The following is a 27,812-nucleotide window of genomic DNA, read 5'->3' as shown; positions in this document are numbered from 1 at the left end:
AATGAGGACCCAGATTGTTGGGGGCGATAGGCTGACTCTGTAAACCGCTTAGAGAGGGCTGGAAAACACTGTGAAGTGGTATGTGCTATGGCTATTGCTATTGCCCTTCCTTCCTTCCTTCCTTCCTTCCTTCCTTCCTTCCTTCCTTCCTTCCTTCCATCCATCCATCCATCCATCCATCCATCCATCCATCCATCCATCCATGATGGGCAGTGGCTAGAATACAGTATTGTAGGCTGACTCTGCCCACTGCCAGGAGTTCGATTCTCACCAGGCTTAAGGTTGACTCAGCCTTCCATCCTTCTGAGATCGGTAAAATGAGGACCCAGATTGTTGAGGGCAAGAGGCTGACTCTGTAAACTGCTTAGAGAGGGCTGTAAAAGCACTGTGAAGCAGTATATAAATGCTATTGCTATTGCCCTCCCTTCCTTCCTTTCCTCCCTCAGCCTTCCAGCCTTCCAAGGTGGGTAAAATGAGGATCCAGATTGTTGGGCTGACTCCGTAAACTGCTTAGAGAGGGCTCTAAAAGCACTATGAAGCGGTATATAAATCTAAGTGCTATTGCCTTGGTGGCGCAGCGGACTAAACTGCTGTTAAAGTAGCACTTAGCTGCCAGCTGCCTGCAATTACTGCGTGTTCAATTCTCACCAGGCTCAAGGTTGACTCAGCCTTCCATCCTTCCGAGGTAGGTAAAATGAGGACCCGGTTTGTGGGGGCAATAAGCTGACTTTGTATAAAAAAAAGAACACCGCTTAGGGGGGGCGAAAACCCTACTAAGCAGGTATATACAAAAGTATGAAGGCTATTGCTTAACGCATTGTAAGCCGCCCTGAGTCTCCGGAGAAGGGCGGCATATAAATTGAACTAATAAATAAATAAATAAACAAACAAACAAACAAATAAATAATTGTTATTAATCCCAACATCCTCCCTCCCCCTGCCTGCTACTTCATACAGAGGGATACAGTGACAGATTAATTCAGCAGTAACTTAACCTTTCTTTGCTTCAATATTTGGACTCCTGAGTCCGCCTGAGAGTTTCTCCCCTCCAAGCTGAACCCAATTCCTGGTTTGGTGAAGGAGATTTGGCCAAACGTTTCGGGGACACAATGTCCCAAATTAATTACGAGTGCAAATGTCTGAAAGGAAATTTGGATGTTCTGCCTTAGGTAAGAGGGCGCTTTATCTCATCGCTACGTGCCTAATTGGAACATAATTCTTCGTTTGCTCAAGTAACAAGGTTACCAAGGAAACGTGCATAAGAAATCGTAACAGAAATGGTCAAGCATGTTTGGGCCAAAGCAAATTTAGCCGGGTTGTGGATTCCTAGGTCAAATAAAGTGATGTTGTGGTCCACCAGCAATCTGCGGAGCTGGCAGCAGAGTCGGACAGTGAGGAGGCTGGGGAGGAACATGGGCCAGTCCTGGAGTCTGGGGAAGGCTCGGACGAGGGTTCTGCATCGGAGGCAGAGATGGGGCCATCTGGGAAGTACGTGCTGCCTCTGGAGCCTCCAGAGTCAGACCTCAGCGAGGCAGAGGAACAGGGGGAGACTGTTCCCAGTGCACGCATGCGCAGAGCTGCCAGAAGGCAAGAACAGTTAAAACCAAAGGGACGACTCGGGAGTAGGGCTGGGAGATGATTGGCCCCTCCCGTAAGACTTAAAAGAGGAGCAAAGGCACGTGGGCCTTTGCAGGAAGCAACGTTGTTCATTCTGTGCAGTTTAAAGCCTGAAGCTTTGTTTGATTCTGGACTCCGTGTGGCTTTGCCAATTAGGTCTTTGGCAGCGTGTCAAGGGAGATAAAGGTGAGTGATTATCCCGAAGGACTTCTCCCGAAGGACTCTTTATAACTAATTGGGACTCATCTGTGAATGAACAGAATTCACAGCTGTTGCAATAAAAGAGGTTTTTGGGACTACTCATGTGTTTTAATGACTCAGGAAGCCTAGGTCAGAACAAGTGTCTGTAACCCGCACTGCATATCGGACATAAATACAATCGAGAGAGTCCAGAGATATTTTACGAGAAGAGTCCTCCACTCCTCGCAATAAAATACCTTATGCCACCAGACTCCAAATTTTGGGCTTAGACAACTTAGAACTACACCGACTTCAGTCTGACCTAAGCGTAGTACATAAAATTATCTGCCACAATGTCCTTCCTGTCAATGACTACTTCAGCTTCAACCACAACAATACACGAGCAAATAAGAGATACAAACTCAAGGTAAACAGTTCCAAACTCGATTGCAGAAAATAGGACTTCAGCAACAGACTGGTCAATGCCTGGAATGCACTACCTGACTCTGTGGTTTCATCCCCAAACCCCCAAAACTTTAACCTTAAACTGCCCACTGTTGACCTCACCCCATTCCTAAGAGGTCTGTAAGGGGCGTGCATAAGTGCACCAGCGTGCCTACCATCCCTGTCCTAATATTCCTTTTTACTTACTCTTTTCATGTATTCAAATTATGTTTATACTTTTACCTGTTATCTTATATATGCTTGACAAATAAACTTATGATTATGATTAAGTGAATGCATAGATGTGCTGGGTTGCTTTGAACGTCAGGAGACAATTGCAATCCGAATGGCAATGGATGGATTCCTCACCCTCCAGCTCACCCTCAATAGGATCACCTTGAGATTTATAATTCTCATTTATGCGATGGTGGATCAAAATAATCTTACGGCATCTGATTTACCTACGGTTCCCAACCTGATCGACTTGTAGTGTGAGGAAACCTGATGCAAGTTACTGTATTTAGAAACTACAACTAGTCCAGAATTGAGAATTTGGGGAGCCACACGGTACATAATTCATATAGTAATAGCTCTGCTATGTGAGCTGCACTGGCTCCTTGTAGTGACAATGCAGAAGACCATGGTTACTTTTGATTTCTCCTTCAGATTAAGAGAAGTCTAGAAGTTTAGAGTTCATTCTGAGCTAGCTTTCCTTAAGTTTTATTACAGGTCGTCCTCTCCTTACAACAGTTCCCTTTAGAGACCGTTACTGAAAGTTGTTCACACTTTTCACACAACCATTGCAGCATCTCCACAGTCACGTGATCAAAATGGAATTGCTTGACAACTAAACAGATTTAACAGAGTTGGAAGGAGGACCTTGCAGATCATCTAGTCCAACCCCCTGCCCAAGCAGGAGACCCCACATCTGCCTCTACCTAGGATTGAACTCACAACCTCCTGATTGTGAGGCAAGAGCTCCACCTCTAGGCCACTGAGTCTTGTTTAAAATGACTGGCATCAGTGGTGAAATCCAATTTTACTACCGGTTCTGTGGGCATGGCTTGGTGGGTGTGGTGTGGCTTGGTGGGTGTGGCTTGGTGGGCGTGGCAGGGGAAAGATACTGCAAAATCCCCATTCCCTCCCCACTCCTGGGGGAAGGATACTGCAAAATCCCCATTCCTTCCCCACTCCTGGGGGAAGGATACTGCAAAATCCCCATTCCCTCCCCACTCCTGGGGGAAGGATATTGCAAAATCCCCATTCCTACCCCACTCTGGGGCCAGCCAGAGGTGGCATTTGCCGGTTTTCCAAACTGCTCAAAATTTCTGCTACTGGTTCTCCAGAACCTGTCAGAACCTACTGGATTTCACCCCTGACTGGCATGTATTTGGGATGGTGGCAGTGTCCTGGGGTCATATAATCCCCTTTAGCGACCTTCAGACAACCAGAATCAATGGGGAAGCCAGATTCACTTAACAACCGTGTTACTCACTTAACAACCTGCAGCGGTCCACTTAACAACGGTTGACCTTTACGATCCTTTAGAAAGGTTGTAAAATGGAGCAAAACACACGTAACAACGGTCTTTCTTAGCAGTGAAAATGCAGGGCTCAATTGTGGTTGCAATTCAAGGACGGTCTGTATTGTTGCTTTGGTTTTAAAAGATGCAGCGAGGGAGCTGCCTCTCACAAATCGTAACTGACATTATGTCTAATCTTCCCCAGAAACGTTGCTTTGCGTTATTATTATTTTTTTTTCATGTTTCTATCCTGCCTCCATTGCAGGCTGGAACTCCTGCAATTGGAAGAAATCCACAATCTGAAATGCTACAAAGAAGAGGGGCGGGGGTCAAATTACTCTCCAAAGCACCAGAAGGCAGGACAAAGAAACAACGGATGGAAACTAATCAAGGAGAGAAGCAACCTGGAATTCAGGAGAAACTTCCTAACAGTGAGGACAATCAGCCAGTGGAACAGCTTTGCCTTCAGAAATTGTGGGTGCTGCATCACTGGAGGCTTTTAAGAAGAGACTGGACAGTCACTTGTCTGAAATGGTGTAGGGTCTCCTGCTTGAGCAGGGGGCTGGACTAGAAGACCTCCAAGGTCCCTTCCAACTCTACTTTGAAACCCAATTACCTGCTTCCCAGATGTACTGACCAGCAATCCCATCTCCCTCAACTAACAAGCCTCTGGCATGTATTAATACTTGACAGCTACATTTTTACAGTACGCTAAACTGCCTTCATTTTAATCTGAGTTTTCTTTTCTTTTATAGATAGATAGTCCTTGAGTTACTACAGCAATTGAGCCTGGCAATTACAATCGTAAGTTGAGAAACTTCCTATCGGTGAGGATAATTAACCAGTGGAACAGAAGTTGCCTTGAGAAATCGTGGGCACTCCATCACTGGAGGTTTTTAAGAAGAGACTGGACAGCCACTTGTCTGAGATTGTATAGGGCCGTGATGGCGAACCTATGGGACGCATGCCACAGGTGGCACGCAGAGCCATGTCACCTGGCACGCCAGCTCAACTCCGGTGCGCATGCGTCGGAGTCTCTGGAGGCTGGGGACAGCAAAAAACGTCACTTTCTGTCCAACCAGAAGTTGGGAAACGGGCCATTTCGGGCCTCTGAGGGGGTGGGGAAGGCTGTTTTCGCCCTCCACAGATGCATAGAGAAGATCTGAAGCCAGGTGAGAAAGAAAAACGGGCCTACCGGGCCATCGTGTGCTAGGAGCGGGGGGAGGGGGGTCACATGCGCGTGGGGCGGGGTGCATAGAATTATGGGTGTGGGCACATGTGCCCACGAACCTCCACCCCCCCTTCCTGGCATGCGATGGCAAAAAGGTTAGCCATCACTGGTATAGGGTCTCCTGGGGGCTGGACTAGAAGACCTCCAAGGTCCCTTCCAACTCTGATATTATGCATAGGTAGCGTTCAACGTGCAACCCCAAATTTCTATTCTAAGCAAGAAAGTTTTTCAATGAGTTCTGCCTCATTTTATGACCTTGCGTAACCACAGTTAAGGGAATCACTGAATGTCTTAAATTAGCAACCCGGTTGTTAAATTAATCTGGCTTCCCTATTGACTTTGCTTGCCAGAAGGTCGCAAAAGGGGACCAAATGATCCCGGGACACTGCAACCGTCATAAATACGAACCAGTTGCAAAGCGTCCAACTGTAAATCACGTGGCCACAGGGATGCTGCAATGGTCATAAGTGTGAAAAACGGCCATAAGTCACTTTTTTCTGTGAGGATGTAACTTTGAACGGTCACTAAATGAATTGTTGTAAGTGGAGGACTACCTGTACAGCATGGAGTCTTTCTCAATGTATCACCTTTTCTCTATTGCTCATCCTCCCAACACGTTGCTAAGTGGGTGGGAAACTTCTTGTCAGGGTTTTGTTGAACCAGAGAGCAGCAAACACCCTATAATTTTGCGGGCCATGGTGGGGCATATTTCCATTCAGGAAACAACTCTTTTTCCAACTTCCAGGCGTAAGTGATGCTTTAATTAATGCTGAGATTTAACCGAGAGACCACAACAGTGATTATGTTGTTAGCGTTCATGGAAAGAAAAATCACCAAGATCCTTACCGTAAACATTAATTGGCAGCCTCCGAGGATGTAATCCAGGAAGGAATAATCTCGGGTGATCTGAAAGGCCGGGGGGAAGATTTGGGAGGAGGGGAGAAGGAAAGGAGAAACAGAGCAAGTTAATGCATAAGCAAGAATGTTTCACAAAATACTCATTTATTCCTCTATATTAGTTCAGTGAGTTTCAACTTTGGCCATTTTAAGATGTGTGGAATTGACTTCAACTCCCAGAATTCCCCAGCCAGGAATTAACTACAACTCCCAGAATTCCCCAGCCGGGAATTGACTTCAACTGCCAGAATTCCCCACCCGGGAATTGACTTCAACTCACAGAATTCCTCAGCCAGGAATTGACTTCAAGTCCCAGAATTCCTCAGCTGGGAACTGATTTCAACTCCCAGAATTCCCCACCCGGGAATAGACTTCAACTCACAGAATTCCTCAGCTGGGAATTGACTTCAAGTCCCAGAATTCCCAAGCTGGGAACTGATTTCAACTCCCAGAATTCCCCACCCGGGAATAGACTTCAACTCACAGAATTCCTCAGCTGGGAATTGACTTCAAGTCCCAGAATTCCCAAGCTGGGAATTGACTTCAGGTCCCAGAATTCCCCAGCCAAGAATTGACTTCAACGCCCAGAATTCCCCAGCCAGGAATTAACTACAACTCCCAGAATTCCCCAGCCGGGAATTGACTCCAACTGCCAGAATTCCCTGGCCGGGAATTGACTTCAAGTCCCAGAATTCCCTGGCTGGGAATTGACTTCAAGTCCCAGAATTCTCCAGCCGGGAATTGACTTCAACTCCCAGAATTCCCCAGCCGGGAATTGACTTCAACTCCCAGAATTCCGCACCATGGCCGGCTGGGGAATTCTGGGAGTTGAAGTCCACATGTCTTAGATTTGCCAAAGTTGAGAAACAATCTTCTAATTTGAATCTCCTGGCAGCCATCGCATTTCCAAACACTGTGGCTGGATTTACACCACACATTTACCATTTAAACCAAGGAAAATAAAACCCCAACAGTTCTGCAATATGATACCGAGATGGTACATCATGGTTTCAAGTCGTAACTTGGTTCACACGGGGTAGCCTGGGAATGTTGGCATCCCAAGCCACTTAACAATTGTTGTTTTCAATTCAGCCTTGTGTGCACTCAGCTGTGCAGCCTGTCAAAAGCTGCAGATTGGAGGGGTGTGTGTTTGTGTGTGAGACATTGCTAGCAAGGTGGCTGTTTTGTGTCAACAAAGGTCTTTGTCGTGCAAACGTTCTCCTCTATTCTCCTTGACATATTTGTCCGAGAAAGTTGGTGATGTTTGAACAGTTACTAAGCTATCACCTTTGTTGTTGTTAGTTGCAAAGTCGTGTCCGACCCATCGCGACCCCATGGACAACGTTCCTCCAGGAAGCTATCACCTATGGCAATATATTTCCCAACTTTAAGATGAGTAGACTTCAATTCCCAGAATTCCCCAATTTTCATGGGATCATGAGGACTGTAATGGGAAAGTTTGTGTACCAAGGTAGCCTAAACTCAAACGGGACTAAATGCAAAAATCCTGCATATTGTGTGAATCAGGACAATACGTGAAGCCTTAATAGGTTTTACATGCAGCCCTCGATTTACGACCATAAAGGAGCCTGCCCATTATAGATAAAAGATGTGACAGTTGTAAAGAAGCCATCACAATCCATCCATCAGAATGGATGGAAACTAATCAAGGAGAGAAGCAACCTGGAATGAAGGAGAAACTTCCTAACAGTGAGGACAATTAACCAGTGGAACAGCTTGCCACCAGAAATCATGGATGCTCCATCACTGGAGGTTTTTAAGAAGAGACTAGACAGTCACTTATCTGAAATAGTAGAGGTTCTCCTGCTTGAGCAGAGGGCTGGACTAGAAGACCTCCAAGGTCCCTTCCAGCTCTACTCTGATTCTGATCATGAAACCCGAGAATATATGATTATTATTTTTTTGGCAAAAATTATTAAGTGAATGCCACGGTTGTTAAGCCCATTGATTATTGTGGGGCACCTTTGATGAAAAGTTTAAATGCAGGGGTGCTTTTTCAAAAGGCAGAAGGCAGGACTCTCTTGGGTTTTTTCTTTTAAAGTCATTTCGTAATTGAAGAAGCTTCTTGGATGAGGAGCGAAACGTCTTCAAGAAAAAATGAAGTCCAGTTGCCTTTTGAAAAAGCACCTTTGGAACAATCATGACCTGGGATGACTGAGAATCTGGGTAGACATTCTGTAAATGGAGATTGTTAGGAAATGGTTATTTGTCTAACTAGTTGGTCAGGCAATATATAAACCAATAATGTATGTTTGCAGTCAGAAGGGTATTATATTGCTTTAAGACTGTATTGCATCATCCTGTATCCTGATTGGCTAAGCTCTGTAGCCAAGGTACTTAAGGGAAGTCAGGATCATGGCTTGTGTGGATACTACACCATTTTACCTGCTTATTCGCTGTAACTCTCTACCTGATCTCTCTGCATGATCACTGTTTGATCATAGCTACATGTTGTTTTCTACTATTTATTGAATGTTTTGATATTGAATTTGTTCCTGTTTTGAAACTCAAGAAGAACTGTTTTATTGTGTATGACTACAACTGGTAAGAAGACTTTGTACTTGAAATATCCCTGGATCGATCTTTTAACTCTTGTCTTATCTGTGTATGACTTGGATTGTTTTTGGACTTTGCTTTACTTTTTCTAAAAGTAAAAGACTACAACAACTCAGTGTGTTTGTATGTTGACTGTGATTGTTCACAACCACTCCCAATCATTTTTCATGCATTTACTCAAAGGGTACTCTGCTCAATAACCCACAACATCGGTTATGAGCCAAGAATATCCTTAACAGAGATGTTCAGAAAAAACATCATAAATGACACAGACACATGTCCATGGGCAAATGGTCATAAATGCAGAACAGTTGATGAGCAGTGGAAATGTGGTCATATGAGCTGGAAGGGGCAGGTGATGGAACTTTGGAACTAGATTGTAAGTATCTTTTGAGGAGGTCCATCATTTATTTATTTATTTATTTGTTTGTTTGTTTGTTTAAATTTCTATACCGCCCTTCTCCAATATAGGACTCAGGGCGGTGAACAGCCAAAATAAAAACAAGACATACATACAAAACATACAAAATCTAAAAACTGATTAAAATAATTAAATCTTTTGGCCGTAATTAAAACAATTCCAATTTAAAATCAGTTAAAAATTTGACTCAAGCCAGCCCAGCTAGTTGAAATAAATGGGTTTTCAGGGCCCGACGAAAAATCCGGAGGTCTGTTATTGTACGTAACTCTGGGGGGAGGTTGTTCCAGAGGGTGGGCGCCACCACAGAGAAGGCTCTCCCCCTGGGGGTCGCCAGCCGACATTGTCTGGCGGACGGCACCCTGAGGAGGCCCACTCTGTGTGAGCGCACTGGCCGGTGGGAGGCTATTGGTGGCAGAAGGCGGTCTCGTAAGTACCCCGGCCCTAAGCCATGGAGCGCTTTAAAGGTGGTCACCAACACCTTGAAGCGCACCTGGAAGACCACCGGGAGCCAGTGCAGCTCGCGCAGGAGAGGTGTCACATGGGAGCGCCTCGTCGCCCCCATAATCCCCCGCGCGGCCACATTCTGGACCAGCTGAAGCCTCCGGGTGCACCCCAGGGGGAGCCCCATGTAGAGAGCGTTGCAGTAGTCCAGGCGGGAAGTGACGAGTGCCTGAGTGACTGTGCGTAGGGAGTCCCGATCTAGAAAGGGGCGCAATCATAACTTTGAACGGTTGCTACCTGACCAGACATAAGTCAAGGACTGCTTGTATATATTTTGGGTGCAGCTTGTTACATGCATAGAGCAATTATGCTTCATTAATTGTCTTGGGATTTTGTGTGAACCCAGGGCATAGCACAGGATCAATGTGGAGCGGGGATCAAATCTGGATCATTTAAACTGTGCTGTTGTAGACCATTGCTATTGCTTAGCGCACTGTAAGCCGCCCTGAGTCTCCGGAGAAGGGCGACATATAAATCAAATTAATAAAAAAAAAAAAATTTTTTAGCTCATTGCTGTTTTCTCTCATTTACTTACTCCTCTGAGTTGAATAAGAGGGAGGGGAAAAGAGAGAGAGAAAGAGACAGACATGATGTATGCAAAAGTATTGGTATTCAGTCTTAATGTAAATGCATAATGAGACGCAAAAAGGAGTACAGGCAGTGGATTTAGAACCATTCATTTAGTGACCATTTGAAGTTACAATGGCACTGAAAAAAATGACGTAAAATCGTTTTGCACACTTATGACCTTTTCAGCACCACGTGATCAAAATTCAGATGTCTGGCAACTGGTTTATAGTTATGACGGTTGCGATGTCCTGGGGTCACGTGATCAGCTTTTGCAATCTTCTGACAAGCAAAGCCAATGGGGAAGACAGATTCACTTAACAACTGTGTCTCCTAATTCTCACAGCACTGTCTCATGTCTCATCTTGTCTCATCTTTCCCACTCTCTTCTCCTATTGGTTTCTTACAGAGTTGGAAGGGACCTTGTAGGTCATCTAGTCCAACCCCCTGCCCAAGCAGGAGACTCTACAAATGGCAGTCTAATCTCTTCTTGAAAGCCTCCAGTGATGAAGCTCCCACAACTTCCGAAGGCAACTTCTGTTCCATTGGTTGATTGTTCTCACTGTCAGAAAAGTTCTCTTTATTTCTAGGTTGCTTCTCTCCTTGATCAATTTCCATCCATTATTCCTTGTCTGGCTTTCAAAGGTGCCTTGGAAAATAGTTTGACCCCCCCTCCTCTCTGTGGCAGCCCCTCAAATATTGGAAGACTGCTATCCTGTCTCCCCTGGTCCTTCTCTTCCCTAGACCAGCCATGCCCATTTCCTGCAACTGTACATCGTATGTTTCAGCCTCCAGTCCCCTAATCATCCTGGTTGCTCTTCTCTGCACTCTTTCCAGTGTCTCAACATCTTTTTTATAGTGTGGTGACCAAAATTGGCTGATCAATTGTTGTTTGTAACATATGATCAATGATTGTAACTATGATTTATGATCTACGAACCTATCACTTTGTTGTTTGTATGTACACTGAGAGCTTATGCACTGGAGACAAATTCCTCGTGTGTCCAATCACACTTGGCCAATAAAGAATTCTATTCTATTCCAACTTAACAACAGCAGTGATCCATGTAACAACGGTGGCGAGAAAGGTCATAAAACAGGGCAAAACCCACAACTGTCTTGCTTAACAATGGAAATTTTGGGCTCAGTTGTGGTCGTTAAGTCAAAGACTAGCTGTAGTCTTCAAAGCAGGAGTCGAGAGAGGGACTAGAACCTTGGCCTGTTTGCAAAACTCTCGGCTGGCCTTGGAGCTGAGGGTGGCTCAGAGCCTGGATGGGCAGGAGTGGGCTTCAAAAATTTTAGCAAAATTAAAAAATGGTTGAATGAGATTTTAGAACAAAAAATTGAATGGTCACCAGAGACATGCTTGCTCGGCTCCAAACCAGATAAGATCAAGAAGGATTCATGGTATTTAGCTCTTCACATTATTACAGCGGCGAGATTGATATACGCTCAATTTTGGAAAAACCAGAATATCCCATCAGAGGAAGCAATCATAAAAAAGATTCTGGATTGTGCAGAAGCTGATAAATTAACCAAAAAATTAAAAGATAAGGACCAAACACAAACATGTTTATCCTGGGAGAAACTATATATTTGGCTAGAGAAGAGAATGTCATAACCCAAAGTAAATGTGGAAGGATTGTTAAGGAGGAAACTATACTAAGTGAGGTTGGTTAGACCTAATTGATATATTAAGAGAGATGAGTTGCTCTATCTCCCCTGGAATGTAATATTATACTGAATACTCAGATATGAAGGTACCATCTGTACCTACCATTTGTGTGTTATTTGTAATGTTCTGTGTGTTGTACGTTATTTATATGGTGTATTGTTATTTTTTTTGTTTGTTTTTAATGGAAAATGTAAATAAAGACTATTTAAAAAAAAATTAGCAAGGGGTTCTCTGCCCAGTTGCTGGGTGGGCGTGGCCATAATGGGCGTGGCCTAGTCGGCCTCCTGCACCACAGCAGTGGGGGGGGCGTTTTTGCCTTCCCCGGGCTCCGGAGCCTTTCCTCAAGCTTCCAGGAGGGTGAAAACGGCCTCCCCAGGCTCTGGAGGCGCTCTGGAGTTCCCGAACTTCCGGTAAGCCCTCCCCGAGCCTCCGTGCACGCCCTGCACTTACCTGCATTTAAAACGGGCCGCATGGGGACTCCTGGGAGGGGAGGAGAGGGGTGGGGTGGGCAGGGCCAGCCAGGAGTGGAATTTGGGGGTTATCCAAACTGCACAGAATCTTAGCTAGAGGTTCTCCCGAACCCCTGCGAACCCCCAGCAGTCCCACCCCTGGGGATGGGGCAGCAAAGCATCCTCCTCGCAGGCTGTCTGCTAAAGCCCGATCTGACTCCTCCAATTTGGTGGAACGACAGGTTAATAAGGCCTTGTGTTTGTCTTCATCCTGGCTTGTCAGAGTTTGGCATTTGAGAAAAAAAAATGATTGCATTTGTCCCAGAGTTGAGACCCTGCCCTTCGGATGATTAGATGCCATTCCAGCCATCTCGGTATTATGTCAGTAATTATGATTTTAATGCAAATCTGAAAGCGGTTTAGCCCTCCTAATCCTTCAAACTGAAAAGCAAAGGTCTTCAGGAGTCTGAAGGAGTGAATCACTCAAGAGGGTGTATAATTTCAGAACCAGAGAAGATTTTAAATTATTGACTGCAGTGCTGAGTTAAGTAATAGAGTGCTTTGGGCATAATTTTCTGAGAAGAGGTTTATGCCTGCGAAGGTTCTTTATTAGTACTACTTGATAATATGCCACTGAGGGTACAAAAGGACTTTTCCATCACAGCAGATTGCGGCATATATACACTTTTACCAATATCTCAGTATCTCACCTCTACCTTCCCTTATGCTCGGGCGTTTTAAAAAATACTTCCATTCTGAGGCCATAAATGCAGGTAGCTCATTTATCTAATGACTGCATGGTCCACTTAACGGCCATGGCAAAAAGGGACGTAAAACGAGGTGCCATTCACTTATCATCTGTCTTGCTTAGCTTAGTCCTCTACTTATGACCGGTCAGTTTAAAGACTGGTGGAAATTACAACTTAGTTTCAAAGTTTCGAAATATTTTGAAGTATTAGTACCGCTTTGTAAAGCCTTCGTAAGGCCACACCTGGGATACTGCATCCAGCTTTGATCACCATAATACAAAAAAGATGTTGAGACTTTGGAAAAACCGCAGAGAAGAACCACCAGGATGATTAAGGGACTGGAGGCTAAAACACACAAAGAACGGTTGCAGGAACTGGATATGGCTAGTCTAGAGAAAAGAAGAATTAGGGGGACACGATAGCAGAATTCCAGTATTTGAGGGGCTGCCGCAAAGAAGAGGGGGTCAATTTATTCTCCAAAGCACCAGAAGGCAGGACAAGAAACAATGGTTGGAAATAACCAAAGAGAGAAGCAACCTGGACTTAAGGAGAAACTTCCTAACAGTGAGGACAATTGACCAGTGGAACAGCTGGCCTCCAGAAGTTGTGGGATGCTTCATCACTGGAGTTTTTAAAGAAGAGATTGGACAGCCACTTGTCTGAAATGGTATAGGTGTGTGATGGCGAACCTATGGTACGAGTGGCACAGGTGGCATGCAGAGCCCTCTCTGTGGGTATGTGAGCCATCACCCCATGCTCTCTGCTGTGCATGCTTGTGTCCCTCCCGCTAGCCAGCTGGTTTTCGGGTCTCTGCTGTGCATGCACAGAGGGTGGAGCATATGTGGGAGATGTGCACGCATGCGCGGGGGCGAATGGGTGGTTGTGCGGCGCACGGGGGGGGTTTCACGCGCATTGCATTATGAGTATGAGTATGCATGCACACACGCTTTCAGCACCCTGTGCCAAAAAGGTTAGCCATCGCTGGTCTAGGTTCTCCTGCTTGAGCCGGGGGCTGGACTAGAAGACCTCCAAGGTCCCTTCCAGCTCTATTCTGATTGATTGAAAGTTCTGAAGGCTGTCCATCCTTTCCTTTTTTTCAAAAAAGTTTTTATTTTTGTTTCTCATAAACATAATTACATGTATAGTCATTTATCCACCATTTATCATTCATCTTATCTTTTAACTTTAATATTTAATTATTTGTTATTCGGGGCTGCTCTTTTACCATTGACCCTTCTTTATTTTGTCACCTATCTCTTCCTACTTTCTTCGTTCTTCGTTCTTCCTTTCTTTCTCTTTCCTACTTCCCCTTCCCTTACTCCTCTCTTCTTCCCCCCTTCTAACTTTCTCTCCTACTCCTCTTTCCCCTCCCTTTTCTTCCTCTCCTTTTCCCTTTCTTCTCACTCTCCCTTTCCTCTCCTCTCTTCTCCCTTCCTCTCTCTCTACTCCTTCCCCTCTCTCTTGTTGTTTCCCTTTTCAGTTCAGTCTAGAATGGTATTCGAGCAGCCCTGATTTCCTATTTATCTCTATTCTCATTTCAATTTCTTATTCGATTAATAATTATATCTATTTCATCATTTTTATAATATTCTCAGTTTTTCCCTTTTACCCTCCCCCCCTCCCCTTTCTCCCTTTACCTAGGCATCATCTGGGTTTCTATTTTTCTATCTATTTTATCTCCATACCCCTATTCATATTTCCTTTCTAACCAATCATAAAATTTATCCCATGTCCTGAAATATATTGACTCCTCTTTATCTTTTATTCTCAATGTTAATCTATTCATTTCTGCACATTCTAAAATTTTCTTTATGATTTCTCCTTCCAACGGGATTTTGTCTGCTTTCCAATTTTGTGCAAATACAATTCTAGCCGCTGTTATTATATGAATAATCAAATATGTATCTTCTTTACTATAATTCTCTGGTAAAATTCCCAATAAGAATATATCTGGTTTTAACTCTATATGTTGCTGCACATGATCACATTATGGGCACTTGGCAATAGCATTTACAGCCATTTGCAGTGCCTCACAGTCATGATTTATAATGTTTTGCTGGACATTGGGCTCACTTAGCAACTACAGCGTTTGTTTAATGACTGCAGCATTCGTTAAAGACCGCTGGGGAAAAAAAATCAGGTGAGGTCCAGGCTTCATTACGGTGACAAATCAAGGACAACCTGTATTTGAAGTCATCCAGAAGGCAGGGCAAAACTACAAATTCCACAGCTTTCTCCCATTCTACCCAATACCCTCCCATAGTCTCCATGTCATTCAGAGAAGAATACAAGGATGTCTTTTGCAGCATTTCTGGAGGGAAAGAGCAGGCCAGGCTGCCTTAGGATAAGACCATTGGAAAGATGATAAGAAAGAACAACGTTCAGTTCTCCTCATCTGATTTTCAGCTGTAACATTCCTGTTTTTTCAGATTAGATTACCAGAGTTGGGATGGGCCTTGTTGGAAGGGATCTTGTAGGTCATCTAATCCAACCCCCCACCCAAGCAGGACACCTACACCATTTCTGACAGATGGCAGTCCAGTCTCTTCTTGAAAGCCTCCAGTGATGAAGCTCCCACAACTTCCGAAGGCCACTTCTGTTCCTTGGGTTGATTGTTCTCACTGTCAGAAAGTTCCTACTCATTTCTAGGTTGAATCTCTCCTTGGTCGGTTTCCATCCATTATTCCTTGTTTGGCCTTTGGGTGCCTTGGAAAACAGCTTGACTCCCTCCTCTCTGTGGCAGCCCCTCAAATATTGGAAGACTGCTATCCTGTCTCCCCTGGTCCTTCTCTTCCCTAGACTAGCCATGCCCAGTTCCTGCAACCATTAATTGTATGTTTTAGCCTCCAGTCCCCGAATCATCCTGGTTGCTATTCTCTGCACTCTTTCTAGAGTCTCAGCATCTTTTTTGTAGTGACCAAAACTGAATGTAATATTCTAGGTGTGGTCTTACTAAGGCTTCATAGGTGGTATGAGTATCTCCCTTGATCTTGATTGAATCCCTCCGTTAATGCGATTTAGGATTGCATCGACTTTTTTTTCTTTATGTACAAGCCTATAGTGAACCACCCCCAAACTAGCCCTTCATTTTCCAAATTACAGCTAGTTCTCAACTTACAGCAGTTCATTTAGTGACCATTCAAAGTTAGAACGGCAATGAAACAAGTGACTTATGACCAGTGGTGGGATTCAAATAATTTAACAACCGATTCTCTGCCTTAATGATTTCTTCCAACAACCAGTTCACCAAACTGCTCAGAAAGTTAACAACCGGTTCTCCTGAAGTGGTGCGAACTGGCTGAATCCCACCGCTGCTTATGACCGTGTTTCCCACTTACAACCGTTGCACTCGTGACCCCATGGTCACGAGATCAAAATTCAGATGCTTGGCAGCTGATTCATATTTATGACAGTTGTAGTGTCCAAGCTAGGAGTCCTCAAACTTGACAGCTTTAAGACTTGTGGACTTCAACTCCCAGAAGTCTTAAAGCTGTCAAGTTTGAAGACCTCTGGTCCAAGCGATCCCTTCTACAACCTTCTGACAAGCAAAGTCAATGGGGAAGCCAGGTTCGCTTAACAACCATGGTATTAATTTAACAAGCGCAGGGGGTTACTTCACAACTGTGGCAAGAAAGGTCGTAAAATGGGGGAAAATTCACTTAACAAACGTCTCGCTTAGCAACGGAAATTTTGGGCTCAATTGTGGTCGTAAGTCGAGGACTGCCTGTACGTATTTCTAAAAAAAAAAAAAAAAAAAAGCCCAAACAAAATCATTGATCCCTCTGAGAAACGGAACTTACTTTGCAGGACTTGACAATGATGATGCCCGAATTCTTGTAGCTCCTTTTCTTCTTCTGTTTTTTCGGATTGATGCATTCAAACTCTACCTGTGTATTATTATTATTATTTTTAGAAAAAAAGAAAGACCATGGTAAATGCAGTAATCTTATTTTTTCCTCTTTTTTTTAAATACAGAAATATTTTTTTTGTTGTTGTTCTGTAGTTACTGGGAAAGCTGAGTTTTACATTTTCAAAACATTTTAGGGGTAACCAAGTTGGGGAAGAATGGTTTAAAAAACAAGTGGTGGGATTCAAACTTTTTTTTACTACCGGTTCTGTGGACGTGGCTTGGTGGGTGTGGCAGGGGAAGGATACTGTAAAATCTCCATTCCCACCCCCTCTGGGGGAAAGTTACTGCAAAATCCCCATTTCCTCCCAATCAGCTGGGACTCGGGAGGCAGAGAATAGATGGGGGCGGGGCCAGTCAGAATTTTTACTATTGGTGTTGCTTGGTAGGCGTGGCATGGCTTGGTGGGCGTGGCTTGGTAGGTTCTCTGAACTACTCAAAATTTCCGCCACCGGTTCTGCAGAACTGGTCAGAACCTGCTGAAACCCATCTCTGGTTTAAACCAGTTGTTCTCAGTGGTAGCTCCTTTAAGAGATGTGGACTTCAATTCCCAGAATTCCCAAGCTGTCTGGGGAATTCTGGGAGCTGAAGTCCACACATTGTCTTGAGAAACACTGGCAAACTACAGATGTCTCAAACATGGACTCAAAAGATGACTATGTTCCCCAGTACCCCCACACCATAACCCCAATATGTATGGGGCAAAATTTCCAACCTTTTGGAGGGAAACTGGGATATTAAGAACTGAAAATGTGTGAAGCTGTGGGCTCTGAAGGTATAGCTATTCCTACTTTACTGACTACAACCACTGTTAAAAACACACAACTTTGGGACCAATCCTTCCATTTATGACCATCACAGAATCACATGACTATCATTTTTGCACTTCGCAGCTGCCTTTGACATATTTATGACGGTTGCAGTTTCCCAGGGTCCTATGATCCCCTTTTGCGACCTCCTGACAAGCACAGTCAATGGGGAAGCCAGATTCACTTAACAACGCATTACTAACTTAACAACTGCAGTGATTCACTTAACAATGGTGGCAGGAAAGGTCGTAAAATGGAGAAAAACTCAAGTGTGTTTCATGTAGCAACATAAATTTTGGGCTCAATTGTGGTTGGAAGTCAAGGGCTACCTGTATCTACCCTTCACTGCCTCTTTGCCTTCTGGAATGCAGCCCCTCCCTCCTGGGAATCCAGACTACAATCCACCACATCCAAGACCTCATCTGACCCCTAGTCTCCCCCTCAATTGCTCTGTTTCCCCTGCTACACTTTCTATCCCCACACACACCTCTGGATGCAACCCCTCAGGCTAGCTCTGGGCAGGCTTCTTGGCAAGAAACGTTGTGTTGGCTTCAGTCCAGAGCATCGTGCCAGGCCATGTAAGCATCCCTAAGGTTTCCCAGAGTTTTGAGATGGGTTGAACATCTGCCTGAGCTATTTACAGCCAGCAACTACATATAGAAGCCGTCAGTTCCAGAGTGAAAGCAACGTAGAAGCAGCAGATGAGCGCAGTGGGGCTTCGAGTTGAAACGAGGAAGGATGTGATTACTCACTAGGTAAACAAATGCATGTATCCATTTTATTTTTAAGCTTCTTACGCAGAAGCACAAGCTAGGATTGAGAAAGGCATAAATAAATAGAAGCCCAGAAGACAAAATTAAATTGCCGTTTCTAGCCTCCAAAGAGCTTTGAAGTAATAACTACAAGCGGTCATTTAAACAAGAGATCTGCTGACGCCTGCACGTCCCTGCAAAAGGACTGCATTTGCCTCACAATTTAGAGAGCGTTTTCTTTCACTCTCGGAGCACTAAGGAAATTCTGTTTTTTTTAAATGACCTAAATTGTGAGATTCTGGAATTCTCCATCAGTTTCCAATTCATGAATTTAACACAGTAGGTTAGAAGTTGGCTATTTACCAACTTACATAACCTTCCATCTGTTTATTTCATTCAGTTGTTGAATTTATACTTTGTCTCTCCAAGGTGGTAGAGATAGCGCTTCCTTCCCCCCACACCAATATTTCCTTGCAATAGCCCTGTAAGATAGGCTGAGCTAAGAATGAATGATTGTCTCAACCTTCCACAGCTGGGACTTCCTTGGTTCAGGGTTGGGAAACCATGGTCCTTTTATGACTTGTGGACTTCAACTCCGACAATTCCTGAGCCAGCTACGCTCTGGGAGTTGAATTCTGGGAGTTGAAGTCCACAAGTTCATAAAAGGACCATGGTTCCCCCATGGGAGACCAGAATTCTCCTAGTCCAGTACTTTAACCACTACCCCATCCTCTTGGACTGAGATGGAAGGTCTGGCCCCAAACTCACAAACCCTTCCATGGCTGAAGATTAATCTAAAACACTGGGTCTCCCTCGTCCTGGTCCAGAAGCTTCACCATGCTCCAGAAGGGCCATCTGATATTCTGGAATACTAGCTTATGCAAACTCACATTGCTTGTCTTAACCAAGATCCTCAAAGAACCAAGACATTCAAAACAAAGGGAGAATTTGAGCTATGGCCCAGTGAAGCATAATCAGGACCTTGGAGAGCTCCCATAGGAAGTTACAGGTGGATTTTTATTTTTTATTTTTTTTATCGGTCTCCCCAAATGGGTGTCCCATTCTTGGAAACTACTTGGACAAATCCCTGTAATTTACTGGGCAAGGTTTTTCAGAGGTGGTTCACCTTTGCCTCCAAAAGAGTCAAAAAAGTCAAGTTGCATTAACAGAGGGATAGAATCAAGACCGTGTCAAGTATTACTACCCCTTTATAAAGCCTCAGTAAGCCCGCACTTGGAATACTGCATCCAGTTTTGGTCACCATATTACAAAACAGATGTTGAGACTCTGGAAAGAGTGCAGAAAAGAGCAACAAAGATGATTAGGGGACTGGAGGCTAAAACATGTGAAGAACGGTTGCAGGAATTGGATATATGTGTATGTCTAGCATGGTGAAAAGAAGGACTTGTGGTGGCATGATAGCAGTATTTCAGTATTTGAGGGGCTGCCACAAAGAAGAGGGGGATCAAACTATTTTTCAAAGCACCAGAAGGCAAGACAAGAAAAAATGGATGGAAACTAATCAAGGAGAGAAGCAACCTAGAACCAAGGAGAAATTTCCTAACAATGAGGACAATTAACCAATGGAACCGAAGTTGCCTTCAGAAGTTGTGGATGCTTCATCACTGGAGGCTTTTAAGAAGAGACTGGACAACCATTTACCTGGCATAAGGTCCCCTACTTGAGCAAGGGGTTAGACTAGAAGACCTCCAAGGTCCCTTCCAACTCTGTTATTCTATGTTCGATGTTCTACATTCCTTGGTAACTGTCAGCACCAGAAACCAGGAGCCAGGACAGAGTTCAAAAGCATTGCAACTTAATTCCATGCAACCTGCTGACAACTGACAACCTACTAAGGGTCAAGGCAAGACCATTGTTATTTTGAGGAGTTGCCGCACCTCCATAGTCACGTGATCAAAATTTGGGCACTTGGCAACTGACTCGTATTTATGACGGTTGGAGTGCTCCAGGGTCATGTGATCCCATTTTGCAAACTTCTGACAAGATAGGTCAATGGGGAAACCAGGTTCACTTCAACAACTGTGTTACTAACTTAACACCTTCTGGGATTCACTGAATAGCAGTGGCAAGAAAGGTGGTAGAATGGGGCAAAACTCACTGAACAAATGTCTCACTTAGCAACATAAATTTTGGGCTCCGTTGTGGTCGTAAGTCATAACGACTGCCTGAATTCACTTCAGATCATTGCTAAATGAATCTCCAACTATGGTTTTACCTTCTATATACAGTATATATAAATGGCTGTGTGTGTAAGTGTGTATGTTCCAGCATAACTCTGGAACGCCTCGAACAATTTCAGCCAAACTTGGTACACAGATGACTTACTCTCTGGAAAGAAATACTGTGGGGGTAAGATACCCCTAACACCCCTCCGGGTGAATATAGCGGCTGCGCAGCCCAGCTGATCGGTCCTGGCAGCCTTCCACAGTGGCCATGCGCCACCCACTGGGCCATTCTGGACGGCAAGGAGGACCATTGCCATCAGATGGGTGTTGGATCAGGCAGTTACCATGGCAGCCAGCCATGTACAGCCCCAACACTGCCAGGCGTCAGGTGGTGGTTACCAGTCAGCGTGGGCAGCCAGATGGACAGGGGGTGGGACCCAAAGACTTATAGTGATTTTGTGTATGATTTTACTTTATACTGTGTATACTGTACATATACTTTTAAAAGCCTGTAAGGATAGGGATACATAAATACCCTGGCAACGCCAGGTTATCAGCTAGTGTCTTATAAAATACAAAGCGTTTACAGTTCTGTTCAAGACGGTCATCCCCTCCTTATGAAGTTATTCCCTGTCATTTGTACTCTACTTAATTCGAACTCTAGCCATAAATAATTGGGAGAAGCAAAATAACGGATCAGTGAGCATGAGAACTCCTAAACCCAACACCATTGATTGTGGGAGCAAGCTGGCAAGATAAACTTTCCTCATCATCCATCAGTGGAGATCAGGAGAGAGGTTTAATTGGGCAAAACCCAGTCTGGTCTTAGCAGAAGATGAGATGTTTGCCAACGAGGGTCACCAAAAACACTTGAGAATGAGCAAACCAGCTCAAATCAAAACCGCAAATGAAGGAGAATTGAAGTCGAAAAAGATTGATTATAATAAATAATCAGGAGACGCTGTTTTTGTTTTTCTCTTAAAGACACATCAAGAAAGAAACTCATAAGAGGCTTTTTAATTCAATTCCACTCATTAAACTAAGACTGGTATCTTTGAATCGCAAATTAGATGAACAAACTATTGGGATTTTTATACTGAAACAACGCATTTCATCTGCAGTCAGAACTCAAAAATCACATATAACAGAGCCCTTTATTTGGATAAAGCAATTCAGGTGAGATCTACATCTAGGGATGTAGAGTCCCTAGGGAGTTGGGTGGCATAGAAATATGATCAAGTAAATTAAATTAAATTAAATACAGGTGGTCCTCAATTTATGACCCCAATTGAATCCCAAATTTCCATTCCTAGGAAAGACAATGGTTAAAGAGTTTTGCCTCGTTTTACGACCTTTCTTGCCACAGTTGATAAGTGAATCACTGCAGTTATGAAGTTGAGTGAATCTGGTTTCCCCATTGATTTGACTTGTCTGAAGGTTGCAAAAGGGAATCCCATCACCCCGGGACACAGCAACCGTCATAAGTATGAGTCAGTTGCCAAGCGTCTGAATTTTCATTATGTGACCATGGGGATGCCGCAATGGTCGTAAGTGTGAAAAACAGCCACAAGTCACTTTTTTCAGTTCTGCTGTAACTTCAAACAGCCTCTATCTAAGTCAGAGGTCTTCAAACTTGGCAGCTTTAAGACTTGTGGACTTCAACTCCCAGAATTCTCCAGCCAGCATAGCTATGCTGGCTGGAGAATTCTGGGAGTTGAAGTCCACAAGTCTTAAAGCTGCCAAGTTTGAAGACCTCTGCTCTAAATGGACTGTTTGAAGTTGAGGACCACCTGTATGTAAGTCTGATCAAGCTAAACTGTACAGGTGACTCAGAAACATGATATTATATTCCTTATTTTCTTCTTTTCATTTAATCTGCCTCTTGTATTTCACTTTTCCATGTGGCTTTACTGGGTAATGTTTTTATGTTTTATTCTGTATGTTGATATGGCCTACGGGCTAATCAGCAACACTAAAGAAAGAGAACTAAATAAATAAAACGGAAAGGTATCACGGCCACCATGATGTAAAACAGGAAGTTCAAACTTCTTCAGACTAGGGTCAATGCTCGTCTTCACATCCACAAATGTCCTTCAAAGCTTACCACACAGCCATCTTTGCACATCGTGTCAACAGAAGTCTGGAACTCCCCAATGAAGTCATGTCCTCCATCACTGTCGTAGTCATAACACACAATCTGGCAGAAGAAGCAGAGGGACGATCAGGATTTTCATCCCGTTTCCTGAAGTTCCCCAAAAAATGATCCCTCCAAATTTAAAAATTTCACCCTACTTATGGAAGAGAAGAAATTCCTGAAAGTGCTCATTTCTCCCAGAGGTAGGACAACTGCTATGTTTCTTCGAAAATAAGACCGGGTCTTATAATGATTTTTGCTCCAAAAGTCGCACTAGGGCAGGGCAGGGGTGAAATCCAGCAGGTTCTGACAGGTTCTGGAGAACCGGTAGCGGAAATTTTGAGTAGTTTAGGAGAACCAGCAAACACCACCTCTGGCTCCAGAGTGGGGTGGGAATGGAGATTTTGCAATATCCTTCCCTCAGGAGTGGGGAGGGAATGGAGATTTTGCAATAGCCTTCCCTCAGGAGTGGGGAGGGAATGGAGATTTTGCAATATCCTTCCCTCAGGAGTGGGGAGGGAATGGAGATTTTGCAATAGCCTTCCCTCAGGAGTGGGGAGGCAATGGAGATTTTGCAATAGCCTTCCCCTGCCAAACCCACCGAGCCACACCCACAGAACCGGTAGGGAAAAATTTTGGATTTTACCCATGGGGCAGGGGTGTCAAACTGGATTTCTTTGAAGGCCGGATCAGCATTGTAGTTTTCCGTGGGCCGGCAGGCGGAGGGGAGACAGGATGGACGCCTCCTGCAGCACTTTACTGGCCAAAATGGGCAGCGGCGGAGTCACACCCCTATGCCTCGTTTTCGGCCTCTGTGGCCTCCAGCAGCACTCTCCTGGCCAAAAACAAGCCGCACAGCCTGTTTTCGGCTGGGCGAGTGCTGCTGGAGGCCGGGGAGGCTGAAAATGGGCCGCAGGTGTGGGCCGGTCCTTTGATATTTCCAGGCCGGCCTCAGGGGCCGGATTTAAGCACCCTGCAGGCCAAATCCGGACCCCGGGCCTTGAGTTTGAGCCTTGAGCCCTGCATTAGGGCTTATTTTCCGGTTAGGCCTTATTTTGGGGGAAATACAGTACTAAATGCATCCGTCTGGCTGACGATCTTAAGTGGGGCTTATTTTTAGGGTAGGGCTTATGTTACGAGCATCCTGAAAAATCATGCTAGGGCTTATTTTCCAGTTGGGTCTTATTTTCTAGGAAACACATTATTGCCAGGTACCCAAAGGTGCTTTTTCAAGTCATCCATGATTTGAGAATCTCCACAGACCTATTACCAGGTACCCAATTAACAGTCAGATGTTCTCTAGAACAAGTTGATGGTTTAATTTCAGCAAAAGTCTCACGAAACAATCTTTTCTATACCAACGTGTTGGCCAGTGTTGCGTTTCAAAATTTTTTACTACTGGTTCTGTGGGTGCGGCTTGGTGGGCATGGCATGGCATGGTGGGTGTGGCTTGGTGGGCGTGGCAGGGGAAGGATACTGTAAAATCTCCATTCCCACCCCACTCCAGGGGAAGGTTACTGCAAAATCCCCATTTCCTCCCAATCACCTGGGACTCGGGAGGCAGGGAATAAAGGAGGGTCGGCCAGTCAGAATTTTTACTACCGGTTCTCCGAACTGCTCAAAATGTCCAGTACCGGTTCTCCAGAACTGGTCAGAACCTGCTGAAACCCACCTCTGGTGTTGGCATCCAATACATTCTATGTATTATTTTTTGTTCCATAAATCATAGTTTAAGACCTTCAGGTAAGATGCATTAAGGTGCTCTCTCATTGCCTAGACCAGGGGTGTCCGACCTTGGTAAATTTAAGACTTGTGGATTTCAACAGCCAGAATTCCCCAGCCAGTATGTATGGAGACCACAAAGCCTGGGATCTTTGGAGTTGAAATTCAACAGAGAAGAGCACCGCTGGTTGGGGTAAGATATTCTAACGAAAACGTTATCTCTCGGCCACAGTGGAGATAATGGATCTGAAATGGAAGAAGATGAAGAGGACAATACCTTGATCTGCTTTTCTGTGTCCCCATCGCACAGAGAGATCAAAGGCACCGTGAATGGCTTCCATACAGGATCGAGCGTGTATTTAATTACCTGCAATGGGAAGAAAAAGCCAGTAAGACAAAAAAAACTTCAGACCATATTTATTTATATCTCTCCCCCGCTTTATTATTTTTACAAATAACTCAAGGCAGCAAACATATCCAATACATTTTCCTCCTCCTATTTATTTCCCCCCACCACAACAACCCTGTAAGGTAGGTTCGGCTGAGAGACAGGGACTGGCCCAAAGACACCCTGCTGGTTTTCAGAGCTAAGGCAGGACTTGAACTCATGGTCTTCTACTTTCTAACTGGTGCCTTAACCACTGGCAAAACTGAGTCTTAATATTGTATTAATATCAATGCTATGACAATTGTCAGCTTTGGAAGCCATATTAGGCCGGAAGCTTCCATGCTGCCGCCTTCTCCTGTGTGGGGAAGTAGGAGGGGGGATTTAGCAGAGGGGTTGTATGTAGACATAATGGCATTCTTCCTGTCGGTCAAGGTCAGGGCGATCCTGCATCTGGAGAAGGAGTGGTCGGAGTGAGGTCTCAAAATGGGATGAACGGTGATTGGAGCCTGTGATCGACTGAGGAGTGAGAGGATGGTTTTAGGGGTTTTGGCTTACTGAGGGAAAACCCGGACCTCTCAGATTCAGGTTTTCCTAGATGTGCCAGTTTACCTATTCTAGTAAATAGAACTTTGAAAACTTTCCCTTCAACATTGTTCAATAGAGTCCAAAATGTAGACACACAACATCCCTCAGGAGTTGCAACAGACACAAGAGGCCCCAGCCCAATAACTCTCTGTTGGCAATAATATATGGTGGCTCAGAGTGCAGTACTGCAGGCTACTTCTGCTGACTGCCTACAATTCAGCAGTTTGAATCCCACCAGGCTCAAGGTTGATCCTTCCGAGGTGAGTAAAATGAAGACCCAAATTGTTGCGGGCAAGATGCTGGCTCTGTAAACCAGTTAGAGAGGATTGAAAAGCACTATGAAGCAGTACATAAGTCTAAGTGCTATTGCTATTGCTAATGTCTGTTATGAAGTACTACTCCAGGGGTGTCCAATCTTAAGACTTGTGGACCGACTGGGGAATTCTTGGAAGTTGAAGTACACAAGTCTTAAAGTTGTCAAGGTTGGATACCCCTGTCCTACCCAAGACTTGTAAAATGTTAAACTTTAGTTCATAGAATCCTAGGCTCAGAAGGGACTTTTCAGGTCTTCTGCTCCAACCCCCTGCTAAATGCAGGAATTGTCAAGTTCCTGGATAATTGGCTGCCTGGTCTTTTCTTGAAGACCTTCCATGAGGTCAGCAGGCAGGTTCTTCCACTTCTTAGGAGCATCCATTCCACAAAGTTCAAGAGACGCTGACAAGAAGCACTGGAATCAACGTTGCTTTTCTACAAAGAATCCAACGGCTCATTGCTGGTCTTTTAATCCTTATGGGCGTGGCCAATCATCTTCTGGCCTTACTCCTGAGGCGTCCTTTTTGCTTTAGCTGCTCTTGCCTTCTGGCAGCTGTTCGCATGCATGCACTAGGTACAGGCTCCTCCTGTTCCTCTGCCTCTCTGCTGTCCGACTCTGGAGGCTCCAGAGTCCGCAACTCACTCCCCGATGGCCCTGGCCCCATCTCTGCCTCTGACGCAGAGCCCTCGTCCGGGCCTTCCCCAGCATCCAGGACTGGCCCATGTTCTTCCTCAGCCTCCTTACTGTCCGACTCCGCTGCCAGCTCCACAGGCTGCTGGCAGACCACAACAATATCCTTCTCCCAGGAGTGGGGAGGGAATAGAGATCTTGCAGTATCCTTCCCCTGCCATGCCCACCAAGCCACACCCACAGAACCAGTAGTAAAATTTGAATTCCACGACTGTGTCCCTGAATGGTTTATCTGCTGAGGTAAGGGCTCCGTTCCTTGCAGGATTTCTGCTTTCATACACATCTTGCTTTCTAGTGCAAATGAAAACAAGCCTCATCCTTTGAGTGAGGTACCCTATGGACTGAGCCAAACCTCCCTCTAAATGATGCAATCTGGCATCTCATTCATTCATGACAACAACTGCATGAAAACAGTGTTCCTTTCCTGCTGTCAACAGACATTCCAAGAGACATCAAAAGAAGACTCGGAGCAGATGTCCCAATGCATAAATGGGCAAAAAGAGCAACCTATTTTCCAAAGCACCCGAGGGCCAGACAAGGAACAATGGATGGAAACTGATCAAGGAGAGATCCAATTTAGAACTAAGGAGAAATTTCCTGGCAGTGAGAACAATCACCACTCGCAGTTCTGCTTGCTGAGTAGCGGCTGCGGGAACTGGGTCTGTCTAGTTTAATGAAAAGAAGGACTAAGGGAGACATGATAGCAGTGTTCTAATATCTCAGGGGCTGCCACAAAGAAGAGGGAGTCAAGCTGTTCTCCAAAGTGCCTGAAGGCAGGAAAAGAAGCAACGGATGGAAACTAATCAAGGAGAGAAGCAACCTAGAACTAAGGAGAAAGTTCCTGTCAATGAGAACAATTGTTCAATTGAACAGTTTGCCTCCAGAAATTTTGGGTGCTCCATCACTGCAGGTGAATGGAAATTTTGCAGTATCCTTCCCCTGGATTGGGGTGGGAATGGAGATTTTGTAATACCCTTCCCCCAGGAATGGGGAGGGAATGGGGATTTTGCAGTATCCTTACCCTGGAGTGGGGTGGGAATGAGATTTTGCAATATCCTTCCCCCAGGAATGGGGATTTTGCAGTATCCTTTCCCTGGAGTGGGGTGGGAATGGAGATTTTGCAATATCCTTCACCCAGGAGTGGGGAAGGAATGGAGATTTTGCAGTATCCTTCCCCTGCCACGCCCACCAAGCCATGCCTATAGAACCGGTAGTAAAAAAAAATTGAATTCCACCAAGGTCCTTTCAAATCTTATTATTCTATGTTCTATGTTCTTCTGGATGGAGTCACTAGATCCTAAATTTGAGGGGTGGGAAGAGGTGAGCATACTTGGGGCTTTTTAAAACTATTTTTTGTTTTGTGCTGCTGGTTTGTTTGTTTTTTTCATGCTTTATAATGATGAACCATAGATTGGCAGCTGTTGAGCTTCTGGGAGACAAGATTTGGGCAAAGAGGATAATAACCTGCGGTTAATATAAACACAGACCTACACACA

At 44.7% G+C, this 27,812-nt stretch overlaps 1 protein-coding gene across 4 annotated transcripts in view; it reads right to left on the bottom strand.

The window, feature by feature from the left end:
• CPNE2 (copine 2) overlaps positions 1-27,812 on the bottom strand; it is a 160,621-nt gene that overhangs the window by 21,272 nt on the left and 111,537 nt on the right. For all 4 annotated transcript variants that reach the window (XM_060681547.2, XM_087877007.1, XM_087877006.1 and 1 more), the window contains exons 7-10: positions 24,618-24,707; positions 22,589-22,681; positions 16,631-16,717; positions 5,841-5,900 (exon numbers count right to left, since the gene is read on the bottom strand). In XM_060681547.2, coding sequence (XP_060537530.2) covers positions 5,841-5,900; positions 16,631-16,717; positions 22,589-22,681; positions 24,618-24,707 — 330 coding nt within the window. The remainder of the gene's footprint in view (positions 1-5,840; positions 5,901-16,630; positions 16,718-22,588; positions 22,682-24,617; positions 24,708-27,812) is intronic.

This window comes from Pantherophis guttatus, chromosome 11, assembly GCF_059756535.1.
Source record: "Pantherophis guttatus breed Tessera chromosome 11, ASM5975653v1, whole genome shotgun sequence".
NCBI classification, from domain to species: Eukaryota; Metazoa; Chordata; class Lepidosauria; order Squamata; family Colubridae; genus Pantherophis; species Pantherophis guttatus.
This window is presented reverse-complemented; position numbering and strand designations above follow the sequence as displayed.